We start from the raw sequence: 25,671 nt of genomic DNA, 5'->3' as shown, positions 1-25,671 counted from the left end.
ATTGATAAATATTCAGATTGTGTGTCGCAACTACGACAACAAGACTCCAAAAATGAAAGAAAAGAAAATGCCAACATCAGTGAATTTTATTAATCTTCAGCTCCGTGTTCTCCTTATAAACCACAACCACTCCATCTCAGTTTACAGTTTGTTTCTGAGGGGAGGAATCAAACAGTAGAGCAGTGTAAAATTACTCATACAGGTCAAACTGTGTGTGTTCTTCAGTCCCTTTTGCATATAACATCCAGCTGTTTCCAAAAATCTGATTGGAAATGACAGTGCATGTTAAATACTGAGCCCCCTGGCATCCTAATACTGTACCATCTAAAACCAGACCAGTCATACGCCATCTCTGAGCAGGTGCAAACACGTTTACTCAACAAGCAGGTCAACAAAATCTTTTCAAGATTTTTTCACAGTAGATTCCACCTCAAGACAATGTTCATCCACCTTATACTAAGAGTGAGTTGCTTTACACCAAGTTATTTGCTTTTTCGCCCGTCTCACCTTGTTAATTGCCACTGAAAGGCTTCGCAAACAACCTGACTCACGTTTGCCATCGGGAGACAGTGATGTGACATTTCTATGGCTTGAATGCAACCCAGGGCTTTCGACATGTTGGGGACTTATTGTAAATTCAAGTTAAAGTAGAACCAAACCGAACAGTTGATTCCAAATGTAAGTGTCCTTGCTGGATCTATAACTGAACATTTCTCTTACACACTGTGTACGTTGTGGTACATTTCATGGCATGTCTGCACACTTGGGAGTGTACTGAAACTATCCTTTAGCAAACAAGTTGGAGTGAAGTCACTGTGTTTCACCCAAGCCGCCCTGTTTGTCTTTTTGTGAATGGGGGAAGGACTTGGCGCTACATTTAGCACCGTTTCTTTGTACCAATTCATGTCTAAAATGATCGTGTCTGCATTTCACAAAGCTTCCAATCCTAGGTGTGCATCATGTTAAATTTTTTCCCCTAAAACCCAAACTCTGAAGTCATGCAGGATTGCAGGTTGGTTTTGTTCCCCATTGTCACTGACAGAATCTGCTTTAAACTAGAAGTACTTTCCTTGCTCTAGCTATAAATAAACCTTGAGCTCTAAGATATATACTATATTCATATATTTTATATACAGCCATCAACTGACTGATATAAATCCTGTTTTTTTAAAATGATATTATTCTAAAAAATAAATAAAGTACCTGTGCAAATATCCACAAATTGAAGTGTTTCACATTTAAGACATTGGCGCCCTCCAGTGGCTAGTTCTGGGCATTACCTGTACAGGTACACTGGAAGGAACTGATTCAAGTCAAAGCAAAGTGCATTGAGGTCTATATTACCTAATGCTAATATACACCACAATGAGAAACGTCCAGGGAGAGGACAAGGACAGACTCCTGGTGTCCACATTGGTGTCTGCTTCTCACCCCGAGGAGGAGAACGGGCCCCCCCCCCCCCCCCGACGGGTTCCGTGAAAACAGCACACGCCAAACATGACTGAGAAGATGTCATACATGGGTCTACAATGCAAGAGTTTTGATGATGGCTGAATGTCGCCCCGCGAGAGAGCAGGGTCTCAAACGATGAGCTGAGGAAAGCCAAACGCTCGTTGTGACGTTAGAAAAGAGGCGGTCGTACGTGCGAAGGTGGTGGACAGGGGTCAGCTCCCTGGTGGATGTAGGGAGTTTATGATGGGTGGGGAGGGGGAAGGAAATGGGGCTGGGGCGTTTTGGGGTCACCATGAGCAAAGCCACAACTGAGAGATAGTATTAACAGTAAATCAGCAGCCAAACAACATGATCTCTGTAGCCTACGTAAATATCACAGTACGTCACTAGAAACAGGGAGGGAGAATAGAAAGCCTTCTCGTTTTTTTCTTCACATTAAATATGCACTATATGAAGGCGCCGGGGGTTGTTTCGCTTTAAAGGCAACTGGACTAACAAGAAGAAAACATTGTGCACAACTGCCCCCGTCGTGCCTTTCCGGATTCGGAACACTCCCCTCTGAACCCTGCAGCCCACAAAGTCACCGACAATGGACGTGCCAGTTCATAGACTGTGCCACAAAACGGGAGAGGGTGGAGATTTAGAGGTGCGTGTAAAGGTGAGTGTGTAACTGAGATTTCGCTGCTCGGCCTGATCCGCTTTTGGTGCTTCCCATCAACGCACTGAGATGATGGCACATGGCACAGAAGAGAACCCAGAGAATTGCATTGCACTGGAAATGAAACCAGAGCACCACTGTTACTTTGCAGCGGGACGACTGCGAGATTTCAAGGGGCAAGGTTTGCGTTCGTCGCTCTCACGCCACCTGACCAAACAGTTGAGGGAGTATAGGTGGAAAGGTATTCTCAAGTGTGTCTCTGCTTGTCGCGTTTTCAGTACGATGCTTTTTTTAAGAAAGGTAAAGGGATGAAACGGGGTGGGACGTTGGGAAAATCGAAATGCTTTGAAACAAGTTTTACTGACAATGACCAGAGCTGAATCCAGCCAACCAGAGGGCAGCATGTGTGCATGTGGTCTTTCCAGGCCTCTCTATTCATTCTTTTATAGAGGCAGCCATAGAAAAAGTGTTTCTTGACAACAATGGTATGAGTTATATAACTCTATAATATTATACCAAATCAGTTGTGTTGATTGGTGCATGGCGTTACTGCACCAACATGTTTTTCTTCATCTTTGTTGTGCAAACAACGTGGGGATTGTTTCTCAACAAACATTATCTACATGTTTTAAAGTCCCATGCAGAGAAAACTAATGTGATTGAGAGGCGACAACTCTGTCGGATCAAGAAGCGGAAGATGTCACTGGCTTTTTGTATTCCAGGTCGGCCTCTGATTGGCTGTTTCAAAGGCCTGTCAACCCCGCTCCCACTGACCTTAATCCAGTGCGGTCGTCACTGCTGCATGTACATGAATCAAAGCAGCGCAAAACTCTGTGACTGCCGGTCTGATCACTGAGTTGGACCATATCCACGTTTGTGCATGTTATTGTCCCCAGGTGACAAAAAGTCAGCAGATAATCGGTTGGTCGGGGGGGTGTATACGTAAAAGGTGACATATAAAAAGAACAATTTTTAAAAAAAGGACTGGCTGATAAATGACGTCCGGTACACAAGAGATGATGTTTTTCTGTAGTGGTGAAAGTGACAGTGGAAAACAATGATCAGAGCAATAAATAACAAAATAAAGAGTCATTATGGCTAGAGTAGCGATACAAAATATTCAACTAGATTCCATCTGATCCAGGTCCAGTGGGTGCAGTTGCTCACTGAAGAAGTTGGCTGAGCTGGGTGGGGTGATTAGGTGGATGGGGTGCCTCAGTCTGTATAACTTTACGGGTAAGGTGTGCGCGTATGTGTGTGTGTGTGTGTTTGGGGGGGTAGTCATGAAAGAGACAGAAGGTGTAGTCTTTTCTCTCGGGTCCAGCCCCTCGCCCCTTCTCTGCTATTTTTTTTCTTCAATTTTCCCACCAACACCTCCCTGTGCGCACACACATCCAACACTCGCTCACACAACAACAAGCACTCATACGCAAACACGTCCCTCTGTTCAAAGTTCAAGGTCCTTAGAGATTTGGGTGGCAATGTCTCGAAAAGCTAGCGGCGTCCCCCAGAGTCGCGTGTAGCGCACCCCGTTAGAAGTCTCGGAGGTGCCCGTGGAAAGGTGACACACCTCGGCCTCGAAAGCCACGCGGCCCCCTGCCACGCCGTGGGTGCAGGAGAGCAGAAAGGGGCCGGCATGGTGGACCTGGCAGCCACATCCGAGCGCCGCCTCCCGCAGGGCCAGAACCACCTCCGCAGGGTCCCTCCGCCCACCGCCTCTCAGATCCCAGCCACGTCCGACGGCCCGGGGCTCGGACGCTTTTTGATACCAAGGTAGATGGCAACTAGGGAGGTGGTGGGGGTCATCAGAAAAATGTTTAGGCATTGAAACGTGCTTGCTTTCTACTGGTCTCATGAAAAAAAAAACAAAGATATATTTTCTAAGTGCTGTCCTGCAGCTGGAACAAGAGCACTGACCTTGTGACCGCAAATCTCCTGATTCCCTCAGATTCATTTGTGACCCTGTGGGACAAACAGGCAGAGTGAGAGGTAATCCACCCGAGCACAACGAGCCTTCAGAGCAATCCACAACTCTCAGATGAGATGGCAGGCAGTAGTGGATATTAGGGCTGCACCATTAAGGCCAAAATGACAATCACGATTATTTTTTATCAATATCGTGATCACGATTTATCATCGCGATTATTAAACCTGATCGCGATTTGGATTAATAGTGCAGCCCTACTGGGTATCGTACGGTGAGAGGTTTCCGTTTTCTCACAAATTTCAAAGCATGCAGATATGAATCCAGTCATTTGACTCTCAGTCACCTCTGTTCATGGCACTACGCATTCCAATCCATTCTCACAAACACGTGGAGTAACATGTAATGACTTTCAACCCATCAACCACAAAAACATAAAACACAATTTCTAAGGGTACAATTACACCCAGGATCATAAAAGACTGTCTGTGCTGACAATGACACTGATAACAACGGAAAGTTAAGAAACAAGAATCAAATGAATCTTCCTTGACTGCAACCATGCTTGGAACCAAGAGTGTGGGACCATGACAGTATGAAGATGGCTAACAGTCATGCAGACAAGCAAGAAGTCACAGATAGAGGTGTGAAGAAGTCAGGCGGACATATGGGGCAGCACAGGCAGACAAGAAAGAAGCCAGAGACATGGGAACTTACTAACTGTTTTTGATCCTTGTGGAAGAGTACAACCCGAGACTGATTTGTTTGAGCCCTGGCGCTTGGACGGGTCAAGATTGACCCTGATGCCATGACAGTGGGGGGAAAGCACAACGAGATAAAGAGGGAAGAGCAGGGGGTGGGGGTGGGGGAATAAGAGAGAATATAATTGAATAACAGGAGAGCAAGTGGTGGAAAAGAAGCGCAGCGCACGAGCCGATTGGCGAGGATAAAGCTGAGGTTTGATAAGATTAGACATGTGTGATTATGACGACTGGGAGGGAGAGGGAAGCGGAGGATAATCCAGGGCCACAGAAGGGCTTGCCAAAAGGCCGGGTGAGTACAATGTTCTGATAAGCGTGGATCCATATCCAGGGCTGTGCTCAAGCTGAAAGGAAGAACTTCACAACAACGCTACATCATTTCATACTGTATGTTTGATATTCTTGGTTTGTGATATATTGTCTTCTTAAGACATATTTTACATTTTAGCAGCTGAAACAGATCCTGATACCTGGTGACATCTTTATCTATCTATTCTCTTTGATTCAAAATAAATCTTGGCATTAGAAGTTTCCATGGTGTATTATAAACTGTTTAGAGCTAGTGTTTGGAAGTAGGTCATCATTCTCTTTCTAATATCTATTTTATATTGCTTTGGAATTCTCTTTCAAACAACTGGATTCACTCTAGTTTCTCACCAAACGCTACATTTTACAAGATTATATATGAACATATTGTGATGGCCTTCGCTTTACTATTATTCCTCATGAATAGAGCTTGCATACAACAACCATGAAACTCAATGCAACCTCAGTATGTTAGCTGTTAACTCTATTATTATCGGTAACAGGTACTTGTTTTGTTTCCTTTAAAGAGGGCCAGGCTAGCTGTTTCCACATGCTTCCAGTCTTTATGGTAAGCTATGCTAACAGTCTCCTGGCTGTAGCTTCATATCTAATGCTCAGACTCTAAACGTGGGATCAATCCTGTGATACGTGACAAGCGGCATGCATCTACCTGCGAGTGAGTTTGGAGGTCAGCTTGGTGAAGAGGTTGGAGGTTGCCCTGGTGCGGGCGTGGGGCAGGGGGTTGGTGTCATGGTGGGACAAGGTGGGTGAGGTGGGTGGGGCTGAGTAGACCGGGGGCCCGCGGTCCCTCAGCTGTCCCCCGTGAAAGGTGCTGCGGATGGTGGAGCCTCGGGTCAGGCGGCACCGGTCCGAGGACGAGGAGGAGGCGGCAGCTCCGGCGCCAGAAATGCTGAGCGTGGAGGGAGACGCTTGTGGCAAGCGGTGGCCCAATGAGCTGCAGAGTAGAAAAAGGAATGATTGTGTCTTAAGCTAGCCCAGGCATTGTCTCCTAACAGCAGAACAACTGAGGGAGACAACTGCTACCTTTTTAAGTAAAGATTTTCAGGCAAAATGACTGGAGCATTAATCTTACACTCTTACCTTTTTAAGTCAATGTATGATTTGATGTTATTGCTTAACGGATCCATATGATGATGTGGTGATATGGCTCCACCAAATAGTTACCTGCTTAATCTGCTTATTGAAGATCTGTACTGGTAAATATTCAAACCTCCCACACACAAGTGGTACCTGTTGTCTTTGCCGTTCTGCAGAAGAGAGTGTCGGTCAGCGCCCGAGCGGTCAGTGCAGACATATGTGTTCCTGCGTGTCATGGCGCTTCCAGGGATGTTATTCTACAGAGAGGAGAAAAAGGTAAGAGGCAGGATATTAAGTCACTTTGATATTCAGTGGAGCCAATTCCACTACACACTGTTACAGTATCACATTCAGTACACACACAAAAAAGTGACACTAGCAGCAAACTGTCATTTTCTATGTTAAAGTGTGTTTTCTACTTCCATGTATACGCCTCATGTCTATATGAGTTAAGCTGCTCTCAAAACATGCAACATAACTAAACACTGTTGATGAAATGAATAGTTAATAGAACTGGAGCCTTTAACAATGGGAAAATGTAAGTTTGAATTTCATGATTTTGTTGTGTATTTACAGTAATGCGAGGAAGTCCAAATTAGTGTAAAGGTAGGTCTGAAGCGTCGATGATGAAAAGTGAGTAAATAATTGACAAAAAGGGCCATAACAGCACACTGAGCCATGTCGTGTCAGGTTGTTCATGCAATGGGAGGAGGTCCAGGTGGGAATAAAGCATCAGTGATAAAAAAAAATCTAAAAGCTCTCTTGGATATTTGTAATGACTTTTGAGACGCTACCCTAACTTCAGCTCTGCAGTTTCCCTTCTTCAGTGCAGCCTTAAACATCAGATCATGAGGTGAAAATGACAGCTGTGTCACATCAGTCAAGCTTTATCCCGCACTCCACAATTAATCTCGTGAAAACTGAATTTCTGAACATCATATGTTTTTTGTTTACATTTTGGCAAACTATTGCTGCTTTGGCAACAGCTTCTGTTCACACTGTACTGATAACAATCCCCTGGATTATTTCTGTACAAAAGAAAAAGTCTTAATGTGACGACTATGGGCCTAGATCGCAAATTAGAAGCACTGCCTTTTTTTATGATTTATAAATCATACTTTTTTCTTCTCTCTGCTTCTTGAGGAGGACATCTGTCACTTACTGTGGTGGCCGTCATGTCTTTGCGGCGGTCTGGGATCTCAGACTTGTTGGGGTTGTTGGCACTGCTGACCATTGGGCTGGAGGGAGGGAGGCTGTGGCTCCCCATCACGCTGCAACTGGTCTTACGTGAAGGCATTCGTCCCTCCCGCAGCTCACGCTCGCCCGTGCTAGTGGGGCTCCGTTTGGGGTGCATGACGGGCATGGAGGGCCCGCCTTTGTTGTGGAGGACAGCAGAGCACAGACACACAGAGACTCGTATAAGGAATATTCTGCAAATACACTCTAGTGGGTTATGAAAGGTATGTCCCCTCCATACAAACAGTCAAAGCCCTGCACTAGAAAAAGGGTTCCAAACGGGTTCTCGGAAGCAGCTCCTGGCTGGGTTCGAGATGAAACCTTTAGAATATAAAAGGGTTCTCGTTAGCAACCCCTGCATGGGTTCCAGATTAAACCATTGCAATATAAAAGGGTTCGCTGTAGCACCTCCTGAGGGGGATCTAGATGAAACCTTTGGAATATGAAATATGAGGGTGGAAAGGCTCTGGATAGAGCCTCCAGAGAGTGTTCTTGGCGGAACCATTACACCATAGAAGGGTTTTCCGAAGAACCTCTCCCAGGGGTTTCTGGGTAGAACCCTCTGAATGGGTTCCAGGTGGAACCTTTATAAAAGGTTAGAGAAGTTAGAGAAGAGACTCACAGAAGTCGCTGTGTCGTCGCTGCCTGTGGTAGGTGGAGGCACTGCGCTGGGTCTTGCTATGTGAGGAGGAGGTGGATGACGAAGAGGAGCCGGTGGCTGAGGAGTGCTTGTTGGTCCCATTGGTGATGGGACTGGGTCGTACCCTTGCCAGGGACAGGCTACTAGCTGTCCGAGCCTCACTGCCCTCCTATAACGACACAGTGATATTAGTGTTTGAGAACAGATATTTCTTTTTCCCCTTCCATGCTTTATTTCCAAAATGTTCTTATAAGCAGCTAACACAGTAGAACAAAGCTGACAACATGGAAAGAAAGAGTGGAGATACATTCCAGATATTGTGGTTTATTTTATTTAAGGCTGTTTGTTTTCAGATGACATTTAACACATGCATTTAAAAAGTTGAAAAATATATGTCAATATTTGCCAAGTAAGGAATTCAAAAGTACTAAGTATTATAGTTTTCTATGTGCTACTGGTGATCAAGGAAAAGGTCAACCTGGTATTTCATTCATTGTCAATTGCTCTGGTTAGCATGTCAGCCAAATACTTTATATGCAAAAATAAATATTGGGTAGATCTATATAACTCACATCGCCTTTACGGCCCAGTAGTAAGTAGGTGGCGGTGACTTCATTGTATTTCTGATTGAGCAGAGCATCCTTGATTTCCTCTGAAGTGAAGCCCATCCCCACCATTACCTCTGAGGAACACAAAACATCACATATGAAAGGCAAGAGAAGAGACAGTTATAGAAAACATCGACCAGGTTTCTTATGGTCTCTTAGCAGTAACAGCGGTCCAGCTGACTCACCTATGCGAGCCGGATCGCTGAAGTCTTCAACAGGTTCTATGTGGGGCTTCAGGTCATCAGTCTCGTAACCTGAATTTATCCACTTGTCCTTCATGACTTGCTGTCGAAACAGAGACACAGAAAAGCTTCAGTTGCGTTTGAATTTCCCGCAACACTAATTTGTGCCTCATGTGCTTGTGTGTACTTACGTCGAGGGTGCAGCGTTTGGTGGGGTTGAGCACCAGGAATCGGCGAAGGATCCCCTCACAGTCTGTGGACATGTAGAAGGGCACGCGGTACTTTCCTCTCAGCACGCGCTCCCTCAGCTCCTGTTGGCCAGATCCATCACATGTTAGACATACAGCTCTTCAAATTCCAACTCTGCAACCAGACCAGGCGGCAACCTCCATTTCTGAAGCCATTGCGGAAGTGTCTTAAATTTGCATTCTCTCTACTGGCCAGCAGGGGGCAACTCCTCCGGTTGCAAAAATAAGTCAGATTGTATGTCTATGAGAAAATGACTCTACTTCTCTCTTGATTTATTACCTCAGTAAACATTGTAAACATGAGTTTATGGTCTCAATCTCTAGTTTCAAGTCTTCTTCAACACAACATGAAGTTCATTTAGTAAATGATGGCCCATTTAGAGTCAAACAGACCATAAAGTAGGGTATGCTTTAGGGCGGGGCTTACTGTGATTGACAGGTAACGGCCGCTACCAGAACCGTATACAACGTCTCTACGTCACTCCTCCACTTTCCAAATATGGTAACTTCCATTCATTGGTTGCGAAAAAAACAACATGGCAACGGCCGTAATCCAAGATGGCGACGAACTCAAGGTTTCAAAATGTCAGTCCACAAACCAATGGGTGATGTCACGACGACTATGTCCACTACTTATCTACAGTCTATGAACCAGATGCACATATGCCATTTTTTACATCAATATGGTAAGAAGAGTACTTTTGTATTGGGCATTATGAGAGTGACAGCATGATGCATCACAACACATTCTGCACATTCTTTCACTCGGACGAGGAAATTCTGACTCCCCCACTCATAACCACCACTTTGGTTTATGTTGAACTTTTAAATTACAACATATCTAAAACAATTAAGACCAGTCAGACCAGTCAGATGTGTCTGTTGCATAAAAGTCCCCAGGTCCCTCACTGCATGCAGTACTGTACGCTGGGATGCGGTCGGATATGAGATGGGTAAAACACACATTTGTCTCCATCCTCTGGTCTCGAGCTCTAGGGGGCCACTCATTGCCATCTGCTGGATTTTGGATAGAAATACTATATTTTTTAGGTGTTGTTATTTAGCAGCGGGTTCTATTACACAATAACATTACAGAAGATAAAGACAGAGAATAATGCTTTCACACTACTCATCATTAATCATGCCTACTTCAGTGGATCATAACATATCACCTATGGAATTAATCTGCAGATGCTCAAACTTTTATGTGGATGAGCCACGACAAAGGCCGAAAAAGGCCTGCAACAGACAAGGTAAGGCTTGTTTTATCTTTATCTGATTGTTGATCACTTGCGGCCCACTACCTTAACATTTTAGGCTGATGGGTCCAGTAGTACGCAAGATTATGCGTGGACAGACAAGATACACACATACACTTGGGCTGTCCTCGACAAAGGAAATTCTTCGTTGACTTACACTCTTATGATTTTGTCGACTAAACGATTAGTCAAATTAACAGATCTGTAAAAATGAGTATCTCCACAAAGAATCACACAAAAGCAACACTTTAAATCTTGTGTTTACCAGAGACGTGTTCGTGATTTTCTTGGAAATAAGTCAATCAGAAAGAAAAAAGCATAAAATATGACTACCGGACTAAAGAAATCTTTGTCAACTATAAGACCAAAACGACCAATAAGTTGACTAAGAGGGGGCAGCCCTAACACTCACACACGCACACACACACACACAACCTAACACATGATCTCCCCACAGTCTTACATCTGGCGGAGATCATAACATTTAAAGTAAACCAAACCACTCAGCCCTAAATGATGATAAAAATACACACTTCAAACCACATGGGTTTTATACAGCCCAATAAAATGGTTCCACAGTGTGAAAATAGCAAATATTCATATATATATATAGAGAAGAAACAGGCATCTAGTCATCTTGACTAAATCAGGTGGCTGTCGGAAACATTTCAATACATGTGAAGCCATTACTGTGACTGTAACCCCCTGAGGGAAACTCAAGGCCCTAGATGTAACCAGACAGACAGACAGTCCCTCTCTCCCATCCACTCGCCTTCAGGTTCTGCCCATCAAAGGGCAGCGAGCCGCTGACCAGCGTGTAGAGGATGACTCCGAGACTCCAGACGTCCACCTCGGGCCCGTCATACTTCTTGCCCTGGAAAAGCTCGGGGGCGGCGTAGGGCGGCGAGCCGCAGAACGTGTCCAGCTTGTTGCCCAGCGTGAACTCGTTGCTGAAGCCAAAGTCGGCGATCTTGATGTTGGCGTCGGCGTCCAGCAGAAGGTTCTCCGCCTGAGTCGCACATATATTCATGTAGAAGAGGAGGGGGGGGGGAGAAAAAAAAAGAACAGCAAATGAGAGACTGATGGGGGGTGGAGCTTGCGTGTTGTCCAACAACATGGTTACTGTACATGACTCACAGTGTTTCTATGTCACTGTGTATGTTTAGGGCTGTAATAGTCTATTAGAACAGGCCCTGGCTACCTCCTACCCTTCCCAGCATCTCTATTCACCAGCGCCTCACCGTGCGATTAAGATGGTAAAGGGCCCTTTTCACAGACACAGATTAAGACTAGTCACAGATTATAACTTTCTGTTCAGTGTAATCTGTCAGTGGAAGAAATGCCCCAGCCTTGGAAAAGCCCTAATTCACCAGCTCTCTGAAAATCAGCCCCCAAAACATCTTCAGAGCCTCTCACCTTCAAATCTCTGTGGACAATGTTCTTCGTGTGGCAGTAGTGGACAGCGGAGACAATCTGTGAACATGAGACGGACAAAACTGAAGTGCTGACGACTGAACGTGAGGATCGGTACAATGCGGGCATCCAAGAGGCAATGTATTCATACCTGTCGAAATTTGGCTCTGGCTTCAACCTCCTTCATTCTCCCATGAGACACGAGGTAGTCGAACACTTCACCTGTGAGCAACAGAGACAGATCAGTCAGCTGATGAAGCCAGAAGCATTATAGCTATTTGATTACATATTGCTGGTGCACGCAATCAATTCAGTTATTAATATTCATAAGGTATAAGTGCTGTCAAAGTGTCGACTTTATTGTCTGCAAGGGGAAGTTTGTCCTGTAGCCACGGGAAAACAGAGAATGACACAGAATTAGAAAAAGAGTTTGACATTTTGGGAAATATGCTTATTCGCTTACAGAAGAAGATCACAAACAATAAAACACACCCTTGCTTATCAAATACACTCAGGGGTTATGCGGATAATATGGCTAACGGCTAATACGGCTAAATAGCTAATATTAGCTAATGTTCGCAAAGTTTTAAGGGGCCATCCTGCTACGTTGATTTGAATGGGAATGTCCGTCCTACTACTATTCTATTTCTATGGTGTATGCACTACTGTTCAACAGACATACAGTATATCATTTTTCAGCTTATACCAATTTAGCATCGGCATTACATTTAGATAGATTCACATTTTTTCCATTGCTGCCACATAAGCTTTCGCTGATGACAGGAAATATTAGATAGAAACACAACTTCTCAATGACTGACAAGCTTTTCTGAATGACAAAGAAAAAGAAGAATGCCTGGCTTAGAGACTAGGAAGATGACTAAGGTGGGGTAGGTGGGGTTGATATTTATATTTCACTTCATAAACTAAGATGATCGCCTCGTGGCTGTATGCGCCTGCAAACCAATCATGTTGCAGTTTACGTCCATGTCTGTCCAAAATGTCATTAGTTCATCAACTGATCCTATTAATCTAAAAATACAATTTTATATTTCCTGTGTGTTTTTATGCAAATCACCACTATAGATGATGATAATAAATATTTGAGTTCATTGGTTATAGGCCTATTAGAAATGGACTGAAGTAAGATGAACCGAGTGAAAACTATATATTTTAAGATAAAACAGATGTTGACAAACTGCATAATTTGCAAATGGAAAAAGATAATAAATCGCAATATATCGCAATGTCAGCATATAGCAATATCGCAATAATATGGTATCGTGACCTATGTATCTTGATAATATCTTATTGTGGGCCTTCTGCTGATTCCTACCCCTAAATAAAACGATAAAAGGCCCTTTCCTCATGTCCCTTTCAAAACATAAAACTACTTATCCCCACTCCTTTTCTGACCCCCGCCACCCATCCACCATCATTTTTGTAGAGTCTCTTAGATGTTGTTTAATTACCACTGTGTTTGAGTGGCTGCGAGATGATTTGGATTAACAGAGTGAACCGTTGTTGGATGTCATATTATTCATGCTTGGAAATACTGTTTATGAAGATAGATAGTTCATTTTAGCCATTCAGTCACCACTGCAACTCCCTGATACATGCTTATGGTCTTTTTTATCCTCAACCTAAAGCACTTTGGGCTTGACAGAAAGCCACATTTGAAACAGAGTCTGTGACATTCTCCAAGGTCACAGTAAGCAAACGATACGGTTCGGGCCAGAACACAGAAAAACAGGATTGGTGACCGACACAAATAGAACCATAAAAGAGACTAAAGGAAGCCAGAAGAGGAAAAAAAGGAGAGCAACATTCGATACGATGTGCTACCATCACTCCTGAAACTGTGTCTAAAGTCAGTTTAAACAGCTTGGAGGCTGCTCAGTTATTTATGTTGTGGTTCCATACTCTGGCTGTTGAACTGTACAACACCTATTGGGTGGTAGTCAACAGTCATCTGATGGTGACTACATGATCCCACTATGTCAGAGTGCTGGAGCATCACGTGTTTGGATGAGTAAAGAGTCAAATAAAGTAAATAAATAACTAGTAATCTGGTGAATGCATAGATGCATATAGCTCAAAAAACTAATTCAACACTACATTGTTTAAAAGAGTGGGAAAAGACACAACAATGGTGAAATAATTTCACTTGATTTTGACTTGTTTAAATACAAACGATATTAACACTACTGAAACAGTATTTATCATTATTAACAGTACCAGCTCTCATATTTTTCAATTCCCCTCAACTGCAGAGGGAACAAAGCTGTGTATCTTAAAGAAATACTGACACATGTTTGACAAACATGCTCCCTCTTAACTTGACTGTAAATGTAAGTCTACAGCCAGCAGACCGTTAGTTAGCTTGGCATAAAGCCTGGTTTCTTTTTTGCTCTAGCGTTACATTATATCTTGCAAACGGACATCATTCTTCTCATCGAACTCTCAACAAAAAGGCAAATAAGCTTATTTCCCAAAATGTCAAACTATTCCTGGAAATTGTATTTGAGATATGGACGAAAAAAAACAAAAAACTCAAATGTACCCGTGTTGTTACAATTTTGCCCGTTAGCCATTGTGTTTCACCATTCATCCAAATGGAGGAAGTAAAGTGGAAAATGATCCAATCATGGTCACACACACACACACATGAGAATTCCCTGTTGGGAGCATGGACAAGCCGTGGTTCCACCAAACCTGTGACTTTCTGCATCATTTGCACACATAGTATTTCCCGGACGTGACAGCGGATATACCCACCTCCACTGGCGTATTCCATGATTAGGTAAAGGGTCTTATCAGTCTCAATCACCTCGAACAGCTGCACTGTGACCCAAAACAGAATCAGATTAAAATCAAATAGATATCAACAAATCCTGCTCCCATCATAAATAAACAGCGCAGACGTGTCTGCCTGTCTTAACACCAATGACCTCACCATAATGCTGTGGGTTTTTCTTTTTTAATTATCCATATGGCATTTCAGCTTTACGCAATCCAACCTGGTGACCTCCATATGAGGCGTGAGATGACGCTCGCTACGATCAACGAACGCTCTGAAGCTTAATCAAAGCATTACACTTCTGTCTGGGCACACACACACACACACAAACACGCGGAAGCAAAACACACACACACGCAGGGACCCAGCACTCAGACACACAAACACATTGAGATGCATGTATGCGCCTTACCTATGTTAGGGTGATTTAAGCCTTTCATTATTCGTACCTCCCGAAAGAGCTGGGAAGAAAAAAACAGAATTTTAATGCCTTGATGATATTAGACACAGATAGACCTTGTGTTGCAGACGCTGCATTTGAGTGTTCTCAATCTGGGCTTTAGAGTGCAGCAACGAGGGACAAGAAATGCATTGACATTGTAGAGAACCGTGTATGTTCTTTGACTTTCCTGGCTGGATACCCATGTCTTTAGGTCCCAGGACAGACTGACATGTAAAAATGAGTCGGCATTTTATTATTTTTCTCATTTTAATAGGGCGGTCGTTAATTTCAACAGCTGAAAAACATTTGTGATGATCCCTATTTTTGTTCTTCTTGTAAACATACAATTTTAAATCTCTCTCATTTTCTGGAGCGTCACCAAAATGTTAGCAAATGGTTGAGGCCAAAAACAAATCCGTCCACTGAATTCCCCTGGAATAAGTTAATGAGATTCAGCACAAACAGGGAGTAAAAACCTCCGTGTCAGAGGTGCAGAGACACACCTGGACGGAGTGAGCTGACACTAATGTCTTGTGAATCCTGTGAGTCAATTCCCTTTATCATCAATGAACAGCCAGGTCACCCAGGTGAATAGGGTCACAATGTAACTAATAGGTAGCGTTGATTACTTAAATTAAGACAATTCAATTGTAGTACAACTTTTCTGAAATGTTATGTATATAATGGTAACTGTTGGTGAATTTAGGAGAAATCTACAGACGCAAATAGACAAAGTAGTAAAATAAAACACCTAAATGTGTATTTAGGATGTTTTCTCTCCACTAGTGTTAGAGGACACGTGATATGGAAGATAAATAGCCCAAAATCTCTAAATTGAACAGTATGAAAAACAATGTTTTTGCCTTAAATTGTTTCAAAATTTAATTTTGTGTTCTGACTGCATAATTCAAAGTTGGGTCTGAAGACTACAAGTTTGAATAAAATCTTTGCTCCAGGCTAAAGGCTCCAGGCTACATGAGCTGCTGCCAGCACACACAATGCCTACATCTCCTACTAAACCGTTGGCATTCAAGTTGCATTGTGGGAAACGTAGGGTTTCAACAAGAAAGACGAAGGTGTGTAATAAAAAAAGATGATGTCCTGCAATTTTGCTGAATTGATTCCAATTCTTTTTTTTAACTGCCCATTGTGAGTCTGACAGTATCGTAGAAATGATCACCACAGTGGAAAGCAACTGTTTTAATACACCACTTCAGATGAAACGTCCGTTCAAATAAGATGGGCCCTGTGCTGTGGTTGTTTGTCATATTGTCTTTATTAAAGCACACTAATGTGCGTTCAATTTAGCTGCTGAAATAAAACAAAGACCCCCTAAGAGATCGGGGTAACCAGGACAAGCCATTTATACTTTTTGTCCTAAAAATAACACCATCCCTTGCCATCGAGGGAACAACCAACAAAGCCCCCTCGCTGTTAAAAACAACAACAACAACAACAAATGGCCCACACACAAATGGGATGAATCTGCAGTCAAAAACTTCTACTCTCCATCCGATCGCTTCTCACTGTGGTGTGGTATGTCTCCTCTGGGGGACAGATTTGTACACTTTGTTGGAGAACAGGGGGATCCGGTTTGAGCCAGCTCCCGTGGTTTCACATCTATAACGGTACACTCCCTCAACAAAAAGGCCATCGCTGAAAATGAGTGACTCTCCTCCTCCACGTCGTCAACTCCACCAACTGGGGTAAAAAAAAAAATGTTAAAAGATGGTGCGATAAGCTTTTCTATCCTCTTTTCTCAACCCTCCCCCTCTCCTGTTGTCCCTCCGTCCCCTCCTCCTTCATTCGATTCCTCTCTGGCAGTCTTCTCCTCAAGCGGCGCCCCCAACGTCACTGTTGCCATAGCGACCCAGGTATTAAGACCGGGCTCTTTCCCAGCTTCTCCAGCTGTGTTCAGAGGGAAACTTGGGATACGTAGTGCTGAAGTGTCTCATCATCCAGGCATCCCATTAATCCCCCCCCTCCCCTCAACATGCCCGTCACGGCGGGCGCTGAGCCATCAGATCCGTCAAAACAATAAACAATCCCCTGGCAACATGTTCGACCCCGGTTATCGCTAATGACCGCAAATAAATAGCAATCCTACGATAAAGCTGACCGAGAGGGACACACATGCTCCGTGGTATTAAAGGCTGCAGGCTGCAATTAACAATATAGCAGATAAAAACAAATTGTATTAAAATGTAAGTATTAAATATACTGCTGGTCATATAATTAGAATATCATCAAAAAGTTGATTTATTTCACTAATTCCATTCAAAAAGTGAAACTTGTCTATTATATTCATTCATTACACACAGACTGATATATTTCAAATGTTTATTTCTTTTAATTTTGATGATTATAACTGACAACTAAGGAAAATCCCGAATTCAGTATCTCAGAAAATTAGAATATTGTGAAAAGGTTCAATATTGAAGACACCTGGTGCCACACTCTAATCAGCTAATTAACTCAAAACAACTGCAAAGGCCTTTAAATGGTCTCTCAGTCTAGTTCTGTAGGTACACAATCATGGGGAAGACTGCTGACTTGACAGTTGTCCAAAAGACGACCATTGACACCTTGCACAAGGAGGGCAAGACACAAAAGGTCATTGCAAAAGAGGCTGGCTGTTCACAGAGCTCTGTGTCCAAGCACATTAATAGAGAGGTGAAGGGAAGGAAAAGATGTGGTAGAAAAAAGTGTACAAGCAATAGGGATAACCGCACCCTGGAGAGGATTGTGAAACAAAACCCATTCAAAAATGTGGGGGAGATTCAGAAAGAGTGGACTGCAGCTGGAGTCAGTGCTTCAAGAACCACTACGCACAGACATAGGCAAGACATGGGTTTCAGATGTCGCATTCACTGTGTCAAGCCACTCTTGAACAACAGACAGCGTCAGAAGCGTCTCGCCTGGGCTAAAGACAAAAAGGACTGGACTGCTGCTGAGTGGTCCAAAGTTATGTTCTCTGATGAAAGTAAATTTTGCATTTCCTTTGGAAATCAGGGTCCCAGAGTCTGGAGGAAGAGAGGAGAGACACACAATCCACGTTGCTTGAGGTCCAGTGTAAAGTTTCCACAGTCAGTGATGGTTTGGGGTGCCATGTTATCTGCTGGTGTTGGTCCACTGTGTTTTCTGAGGTCCAAGGTCAACACAGCCGTATACCAGGAAGTTTTAGAGCACTTCATGCTTCCTGCTGCTGACCAACTTTATGGAGATGCAGATTTCATTTTCCAACAGGACTTGGCACCTGCACACAGTGCCAAAGCAACCAGTACCTGGTTCAAGGACCATGGTATCCCTGTTCTTAATTGGCCAGCAAACTCGCCTGACCTTAACCCCATAGAACATCTATGGGGTATTGTGAAGAGGATGATGCGAAATGCCAGACCCAACAATGCAGAAGAGCTGAAGGCCACTATCAGAGCAGCCTGGGCTCTCATAACACCTGAGCAGTGCCACAGACTGATCGACTCCATGCCACGCCGCATTGCTGCAGTAATTCAGGCAAAAGGAGCCCCAACTAAGTATTGACAGTATTGACTAAGTACATGCTCATACTTTTCATGTTCATACTTTTCAGTTGGCCAAGATTTCTAAAAATCCTTTCATTGTATTGGTCTTAAGTAATATTCTAATTTTCTGAGATACTGAATTTGGGATTTTCCTTAGTTGTCAGTTATAATCATCAAAATTAAAAGAAATAAACATTTGAAATATATCAGTCTGTGTGTAATGAATGAATATAATAGACAAGTTTCACTTTTTGAATGGAATTAGTGAAATAAATCAACTTTTTGATGATATTCTAATTATATGACCAGCAACTGTATATATCATTTCTAACTGACACATGTTTGGTGTCCTCCAGCATCAGAGAGGCCAGTATATAAACCTCCTATAACCTGCTATTTCCTCTGAACAGATTGATTTTTACTTCCCTCTTCTTTTCTTCCTCCCCCTCTTTTACCCTCCCCTATACAATACATCTCCCTCTTTCCTTCTCCTCTCTACATACATTACCGTCCAGATTATGCTAATATGGGCTCTTTCATGTCTTCGGTGCTGAGGATTTTCTCTAGCCCACGGGTATGTAAAGAAGCCCCGCTATCATCACCGGCCAATAGTAAGAGCAATCTCTCCAATCAGCGGTCGCCTCTCTCCTCTCCATTGTCTCTCACGGCAGCCGGTTCCCGGCTACAGTTTACAGTTGCATTACAGTTGCTGCAGAGCATCTAATATTCAAGGCAGGTTTGGTACACGATATAAGCACCAGAAATATGATGAGTCAAAGTGTCAGGATTACAGGAAGCCAGCGATCAAATGGCCAACGGGTGGTTATGGGAAAAGAGTACTTTTATGCACTAAAGCCTTGATCATACTGTAAAAACTCAAGGTCACCGCTATCGTTGCACTGATTTACAAAAATGAAAGAGAAGTCAAATGAAAAATAATACTAATCAAGAGGGAGTTATAAGGAGATAAGAGAGGGACACACTTGTAGCTAAATGAGGGAGACACTCTGGCCTATGTGCATATATACTGTATAAGCAGCATTATGGACAAATATGAGTTGATTGATCAGTTGTCTGTGCTTATATTCCCTCACTGTGAGATACTTCTTCACCTGGCTCTGTGCGATCCAGATTAATGTGGTCTAGAGATAAGCTGGAGATATCCGAGCATGTGATCAACCCGTGACTGACGGGCCATGTGTCCGGGAGTGTCCGGGTATCAACCGGTCCAGGCCATCCTTCTCCCGAATGTCTAACATTCCAACTCCTGTGTCTGAAGCACGTGCGCGTCAGCGCCACGCTGCGGTTGCCCTTGATAAGTGGCGAAACCAAAGTGTCCACTTTTTTTTCCGCCTCTGACCTTCACGCACAACAAACCTCCAGAGTCCACCGGACAGGCTCAACACTCAAATTTGCTGACCACAGCAGGAGAAAAAAATAGGAAAAAGTCCAGTCCATCAAAAGCCTTCCTTGTGACAAACAGCGAAAGCTTTTCTGAAGACACAACGAAATGGCCACCAAACCCCAAACATCGAAGACTGGAAGACAAAATATGAACAAACGTATGAGTTCCGAGATGAGTCCCCCCCCCCCCCACCCCCTCTCAGGGCAGTGATTAGCCCCAGAGAGAGAGACAAGAGATGATCACCGGAGCAGAGGTCTCCCCTCGCTCCCATCCAGTTCCTAGCACCTGCCAAACAGCATCACATCCCACAAGCCCTCTCTCCCTCTCTATCAGCTGCTCTCTTGTTCCTGCCCCCCTCTGAGGAGGGACCAGCTGAGGATAAACCTGAATCTCTCCAAGTCCCCGACGGCGTGTCGCCTATTTTGTTGAATTATATCAATGTGACCGAAAACCATCCACATTTCTGATGCCTGGCCGCTGCCGATGAGGGCCGATTGTATTAGATGGTGTAGCGTGTGTCTTTCACTTTTTGTACCTGAAGACGCGATGCACATATTCCTCAATAAATAGGCCATCGTTATGAAGAGGGGGAACTCACCTTTTGTAGGCTGGTTGGGTTCAACTGAGTTTTGTCAATGATTTTTATTGCAACCTGGAAGAGACGTTAAGCAAGATTTTGATGAGGAGAAGTAAACAAACCACCATTTCAATTTGCCTCTCCTTATAACAGCCTCCATTCATTCCTACTGATGTCATTAACACCTCTACCTATTGTACAATACACAGCCCTATCTCAGTGTAACACAAATAACATCTATGAATATGTGCACCACTGTCAATGGAGCCATCTTTTACAATGGGTAAATTGCACCTAATGGTTTTATTTACTAAAGCTTTAACTCTTGAGTAATGTATAATAACCAATTTGGGGTTGCCAGGTTGTAAAAGATTTCCAGTGTTTGTCTTTTCTTTTTCTGTAATAATGCAGTTATAAACTATTAAGAAGAAGTGGTCATAAGGTCCTCAGTCAAAGCATCCCAAAAGTTGTTCTCAATGGTTTATTACTGATCTATTAAGCTTTATGAAATGGCTTACTAAACATTATAAAGCAATTATTTACAACATATAGACATTTCACAAAATGTACCTTATCATAAAGTGGTACCCATGCGGATTGAAATGATTTGTCTTAACTCAAACCACTAGCTTGAAACTGAAAAGGTGAGTTTTTCATGATATCTTCCCTTTCAATACTCGACCAAATCATCAACTGACCGTCGCCATTCATCACCTCGGATTCATCATCCATCAACTGCCCATCCATCTCCTTCCTCCCTCCCTCTCTCCCACCAAGGCCCTCCACTGCCCCAAAGTCTCACCTCCTTGCCCGTCAGGATGTGGCGGGCCAGCTTGACCTTGGCAAAGTTTCCCTTGCCGATGGTCTTGAGCAGGCGGTAGTTGCCAATGTGCGGCTGCTCGTCAGAGCAGGAGGCGATGGAGTTCCTGCACCGGGCGCCCAGCGAGCGGCTGGACTGGCTGGTGGCCTTGTCGGAGCGGCTGGCCCCCAACGACACATGCTGAAAGGAAAAACAAAATAAGGGTGGGGGCGGGGTTAAAAAGAGAGGAGAGAAAGAGTGGTCACTCACTGTGCCAACACCATAACACCTCCATATAGGGCTGGGCAATATGGAGACAATCAAATATCATTTTATATATATGACCACATACCGCGATATCAATATTATCGGGTTTACACAATGACATTTTGATAAATAACCATCAGTAATGTGGATATAATGATTAAGTGGGAGAAGGCAAATAATAGAGCAGCTATAACAGTCTGGTAAGTTCAGAAAACTACAAAAAACAGGAAAAGACAACACTTCTGCCATCATGACATCCAAAATCTAAGATGTTATCTAGTCACTTATCATGATATCGATATATTGCCCAGCTCTACCTTCCAGGACTGCCTGTACCCATGGTGGTCTCCAGAAGCTACATGATCTGGGTTAGTCCCTTTTGTCTCTGCAAGCTGGTTATGAACTCTGGTCACCAAAGAATATGGATACAACATACTGTTTTTAGGCAGCAGCTAAACTGTTTTAAGGCACAGGTCCGGGAGAACTCTAACTAGAGTATTTGCTGTACTTGTGGGAGTCACTGAGCTGCTACACCAGATATTTTGTTTCTCCATGTGAATACATGCCCCTTCGTTTCTGGGTTAACAGCTGTTGTCCCCCACGTGAACACATTGTTTCCATTTTGGGTTTCAGCATCATCTCCTTTAGAGGTCTGCTACTTGACCTCCGGAAGATGTCTTCATGCAATACGACAGAGCGTAAGGTAATACTTTTCTGCTGCAACCTGAAGTAGCCCTGGAGTGTTCACAGCCCTGTTAGCCGCTGCTGCATGTTACCACCTCGATTCTGGACCACAACGCTTCCGAAGCCTGAGTCACGGACAATGTTCAGAGAGGAAGCCGAGCGGAAGACAAAAGGAGGACAACAACGTGCGTTTACACAAATGAAGCCGGATGCATCGCAGTGTGAAGCAGCTTCTTGTCATGTGACCAGAAAAGATACAGAGGGATAATGATGATGATGATGGGGGGAGGAAAACAAAAGCAAGGAGATGGAGAAACCAGGATATAAGTGGAGAGAAGACGGAGACAGACGATAAAAGGGTGGAGAGAGAGGGATGTACAGCAGGAAAGAGGGAGCAGATGCCGGCACTGTGGTCCCTGGCATCACACTTCCATCCCCCCAGCATGTCATCTTGCTCTCAGCTTCACACACACTCACACAACCACGTAGCCTCACGCCCCACCTTCAGACACTCCCTCCTTCCCTGTTCTCATGCCCCACCTTGAGCCAATTTGGACCCATGTCTCTCCAAATCTAAAGACGCCGGCAAGTCCCAACCGACAGCAAGGGGGCCGGGGTGCATCAGCTCCACCGACTGTACGGCACAGGCTCGCGTCGAAGCCATTGGGCCTCAAACCTGTATTCCCACCCCCACCCCCTGTCCATTCACTCATCTGTCACCGTCGCTTAACTGTGGAAGGGACGACAGCAGGATCCAGATCCATTTTAAGTGGAAGGAAATGGCTCTGCGTTCGTAATCAATCGTGCACTCACACTTAGTGTAAACTCACACACTTGTGCACGTCCAGTTCCACACACACATACTCACATCTACTAGCTTAACCATCCCTCTGTGCTGAGAGCTCTGCTAACAAACAGATGGGGGGGGGGGGGGGAGTCTTTGCCAGAAGAGTTTAGGGCAGAGAAATGCCATAATGCAACGCCAATCAGTCATGTCACCATTTTGATGGAGGATACATTCATAAGGAGTGTGCAGATAGATAGACTCTGTCATATTCCGTCTGTCTCACATGAATAAATCCCCTTCGCCTCTGTCTTCATTAGAGGCCACTACTGTTCTCCACTGTACTGAATGTATGGCGCTGTCTGACACCCACTGGCTCTGGGGTTGGGCGCTTTGTAGGCTGCGCAGCAACGGACTGCACATCATTTTACGCAGTAATCCCCCTTCGCTTCATGCGAACAAACCTAGATATTCTCCCTACATTTATTGTGGCCTTCTGCGCTCACGTCCCACCCATCCAATTTCTGGGGAATACACGCACGCACACACACACACACACACGCGCAGGCAAACACACACAGAGGCGGCAGCAGCAGCAAGGAGTCTAATGTGACATCACTATCTCTCCACAGCCTTATAATAAGAGGTGACGGCTGGTTTTTCAGGCTTTCTGCGCATATCCGCTGAATGTTATCGTATGCGGATGGACTCATTCCAGGCTTGGCTCGCCATCGGCTCATTCCCTGCGCAGACACTCAAGGTTAGCCATTTTTTGTAAAAAATGTAAAGAAAAAAAGAGCCTGTTCTGCTTAAAAGATCCATCCGATATCACCTCCAGAGTCCTTTCCCCCGATGAGGAACATATAGCAGCATCCATGACCCCCCCCTTTCCCCCGCCTACACTGTGTGAATGAATGCCAAAGGCCACATACATATCTTTTTCTTTTTTTTTTTTGCAGGGATGCACGGTTTATCCTTTGCATGCACACAAACATAGAGGCTATAGGCTTCAATTGCACTTACATGGTCTCCAGTACTCCTGTCGTTCCCAGACGGTAATGCAGACCGAGAGGACATGTTGTTTTACTCTCTCCCCTCTTTCCCTGAGTGAGAATCGCGGTGCGTTTGCGTGGATGCTATTCACGGGGCTCCGAACGGACACAATAACATCCGCAGACGCGACCCCGACCGTCCCCAAATCAATCTGCCTCTTCTCCAGCCGGCCGAGCCGCGGTCGAGAGGAGACCTCTGCCTGTCATGGCAGCGACGGATATCTGGAGGAGAGGGGGGTGGGGGGGGTGTCCTCTCAAACAAGCTGCATTTTTTTCCACCATGCACTTTGCAAAAAATAAATAAATAAATACATGTAAATAATGAAAAACACGGCCGATCAACGATGCAGCAAATGCAATGCAATGCAAATCCCGAGCATCGAATGAAGTGCTTAAAATGCGGTGATGTTTGGCCGGAGCCCAGCGTCTCTGTGGCGACTATCCACCCCCTGCCTCATCTCGCCACACAAAACAAACACGGCTCCTTCTGGATGAGTATCTCCGTTCGTCAATAGCACTGCCCGATACGTTCGTTCACTTTAAACCCCGCGACGCCAAATGCAACCCGCTCCCCCTTTTTTGCAGCAAGCTCGCAGGAAAACACAGCTCATGGTGCGGCGGTGTGTGTGTGTGTGTGTGTGTGTGGGGGGGGGAGGCCGGAATGTTCAGAAATCGGTGTTCCCGGTCGGTGAGATGCGCACCGCCGTCAAGTCAGGAACAATGCATCGAGTAGGAAGTACCGGTCTCTTTCTTTTGACATAAAGGCATTTATGAATCAACAAGAATTCATTGTAACATGCATATTGGGCTGAAGTTAAAAGTACCACAGTCCTGCAATGAGTCTTCATGAAGGTTATGCAGTTTGTGGTGCAGCTGGTATTCTATTATAGTACTGACAGGTGTTTCTATTCTATTGTGAGGGTACACTAAAACAGCACATATCTCTCCTGATAAAAAACATCCTAACATGAAGTCTCACCTTTCAAATACAGACATACAGCTCCATCAAAAGAACATCCACATGATAGCATAAGACAAATTAACGAAGCCAAAGACAAGTATGGCCATCAGGAGGAGGGAAATAACAGGCGACTGAGTCTATAAAAGTGTATTTAGTGATACGCTGCTGATATGTATATAAATATGTAATTTCTTGTTGTTGTATATAAACAAAAACTTCATCAATAAAAACATCACAGACCTAAACAATCATTACATAAACGCTAGATTGAAGTAACAATTGAACACGCCAGTGTGCTGGTGTGTTCATGTGTATATTTATTCATCTGTTTACTTATAAAACATGGGAAATCATATTTATCTTTGTTGTATTCTTTTTTGCTTACATTTAATATTCCCTCTTGTTTTCTTACACGTGTGGATGATGTGAGGATGGATGCCCCAGTTCTTTAAAGCGGTTACAATTTTATTTTGAAAACCACCTTCTCTTCACTTCCTGTCTGATTTGTCTAACCACAGCTGAGATGCGCCACATCGGAGATGCTCACAGGTCCAGCACACAACACAACGTACCGCCGGTGTTACCAGCGTAGAT

At 44.1% G+C, this 25,671-nt stretch overlaps 1 protein-coding gene across 6 annotated transcripts; it reads right to left on the bottom strand.

The window, feature by feature from the left end:
• Nucleotides 1–68: 68 nt before the first annotated feature.
• On the bottom strand, nt 69–24,788 carry mark4a (MAP/microtubule affinity-regulating kinase 4a). 6 transcript variants are annotated; one of them, XM_031871555.1, is made up of 18 exons: nt 24,088–24,788; nt 21,333–21,530; nt 20,552–20,605; nt 14,998–15,046; nt 14,564–14,629; nt 11,937–12,007; nt 11,789–11,845; nt 11,145–11,381; nt 9,057–9,176; nt 8,869–8,968; nt 8,648–8,757; nt 8,058–8,244; nt 7,362–7,573; nt 6,353–6,456; nt 5,772–6,056; nt 4,752–4,834; nt 4,024–4,072; nt 69–3,960 (listed from the first exon to the last, which is right to left on the bottom strand). In XM_031871555.1, exons 1-18 carry the CDS (start codon nt 24,139–24,141, stop codon nt 3,558–3,560), a joined length of 2,439 nt encoding a protein of 812 aa, XP_031727415.1. In that variant the 5' UTR covers nt 24,142–24,788; the 3' UTR covers nt 69–3,557. The 6 variants fall into 6 exon arrangements, with proteins under 6 accessions (XP_031727415.1, XP_031727409.1, XP_031727410.1 ...); XM_031871552.1 differs by having other exon boundaries at nt 3,741–3,894; nt 4,028–4,072; nt 4,752–4,846; nt 7,362–7,588; nt 24,088–24,787; XM_031871553.1 differs by having other exon boundaries at nt 3,741–3,894; nt 4,028–4,072; nt 7,362–7,588; nt 24,088–24,787.
• Between the last annotated feature and the right edge of the window lie 883 nt (nt 24,789–25,671).

This window comes from Anarrhichthys ocellatus, unplaced genomic scaffold, assembly GCF_004355925.1.
Source record: "Anarrhichthys ocellatus isolate YVR2014 unplaced genomic scaffold, GSC_Weel_1.0 scaffold59, whole genome shotgun sequence".
Lineage (NCBI taxonomy): Eukaryota > Metazoa > Chordata > Actinopteri > Perciformes > Anarhichadidae > Anarrhichthys > Anarrhichthys ocellatus.
Note: the sequence above shows the minus strand (reverse complement) of the source record. Positions and strands in the feature narration are given on the sequence as shown.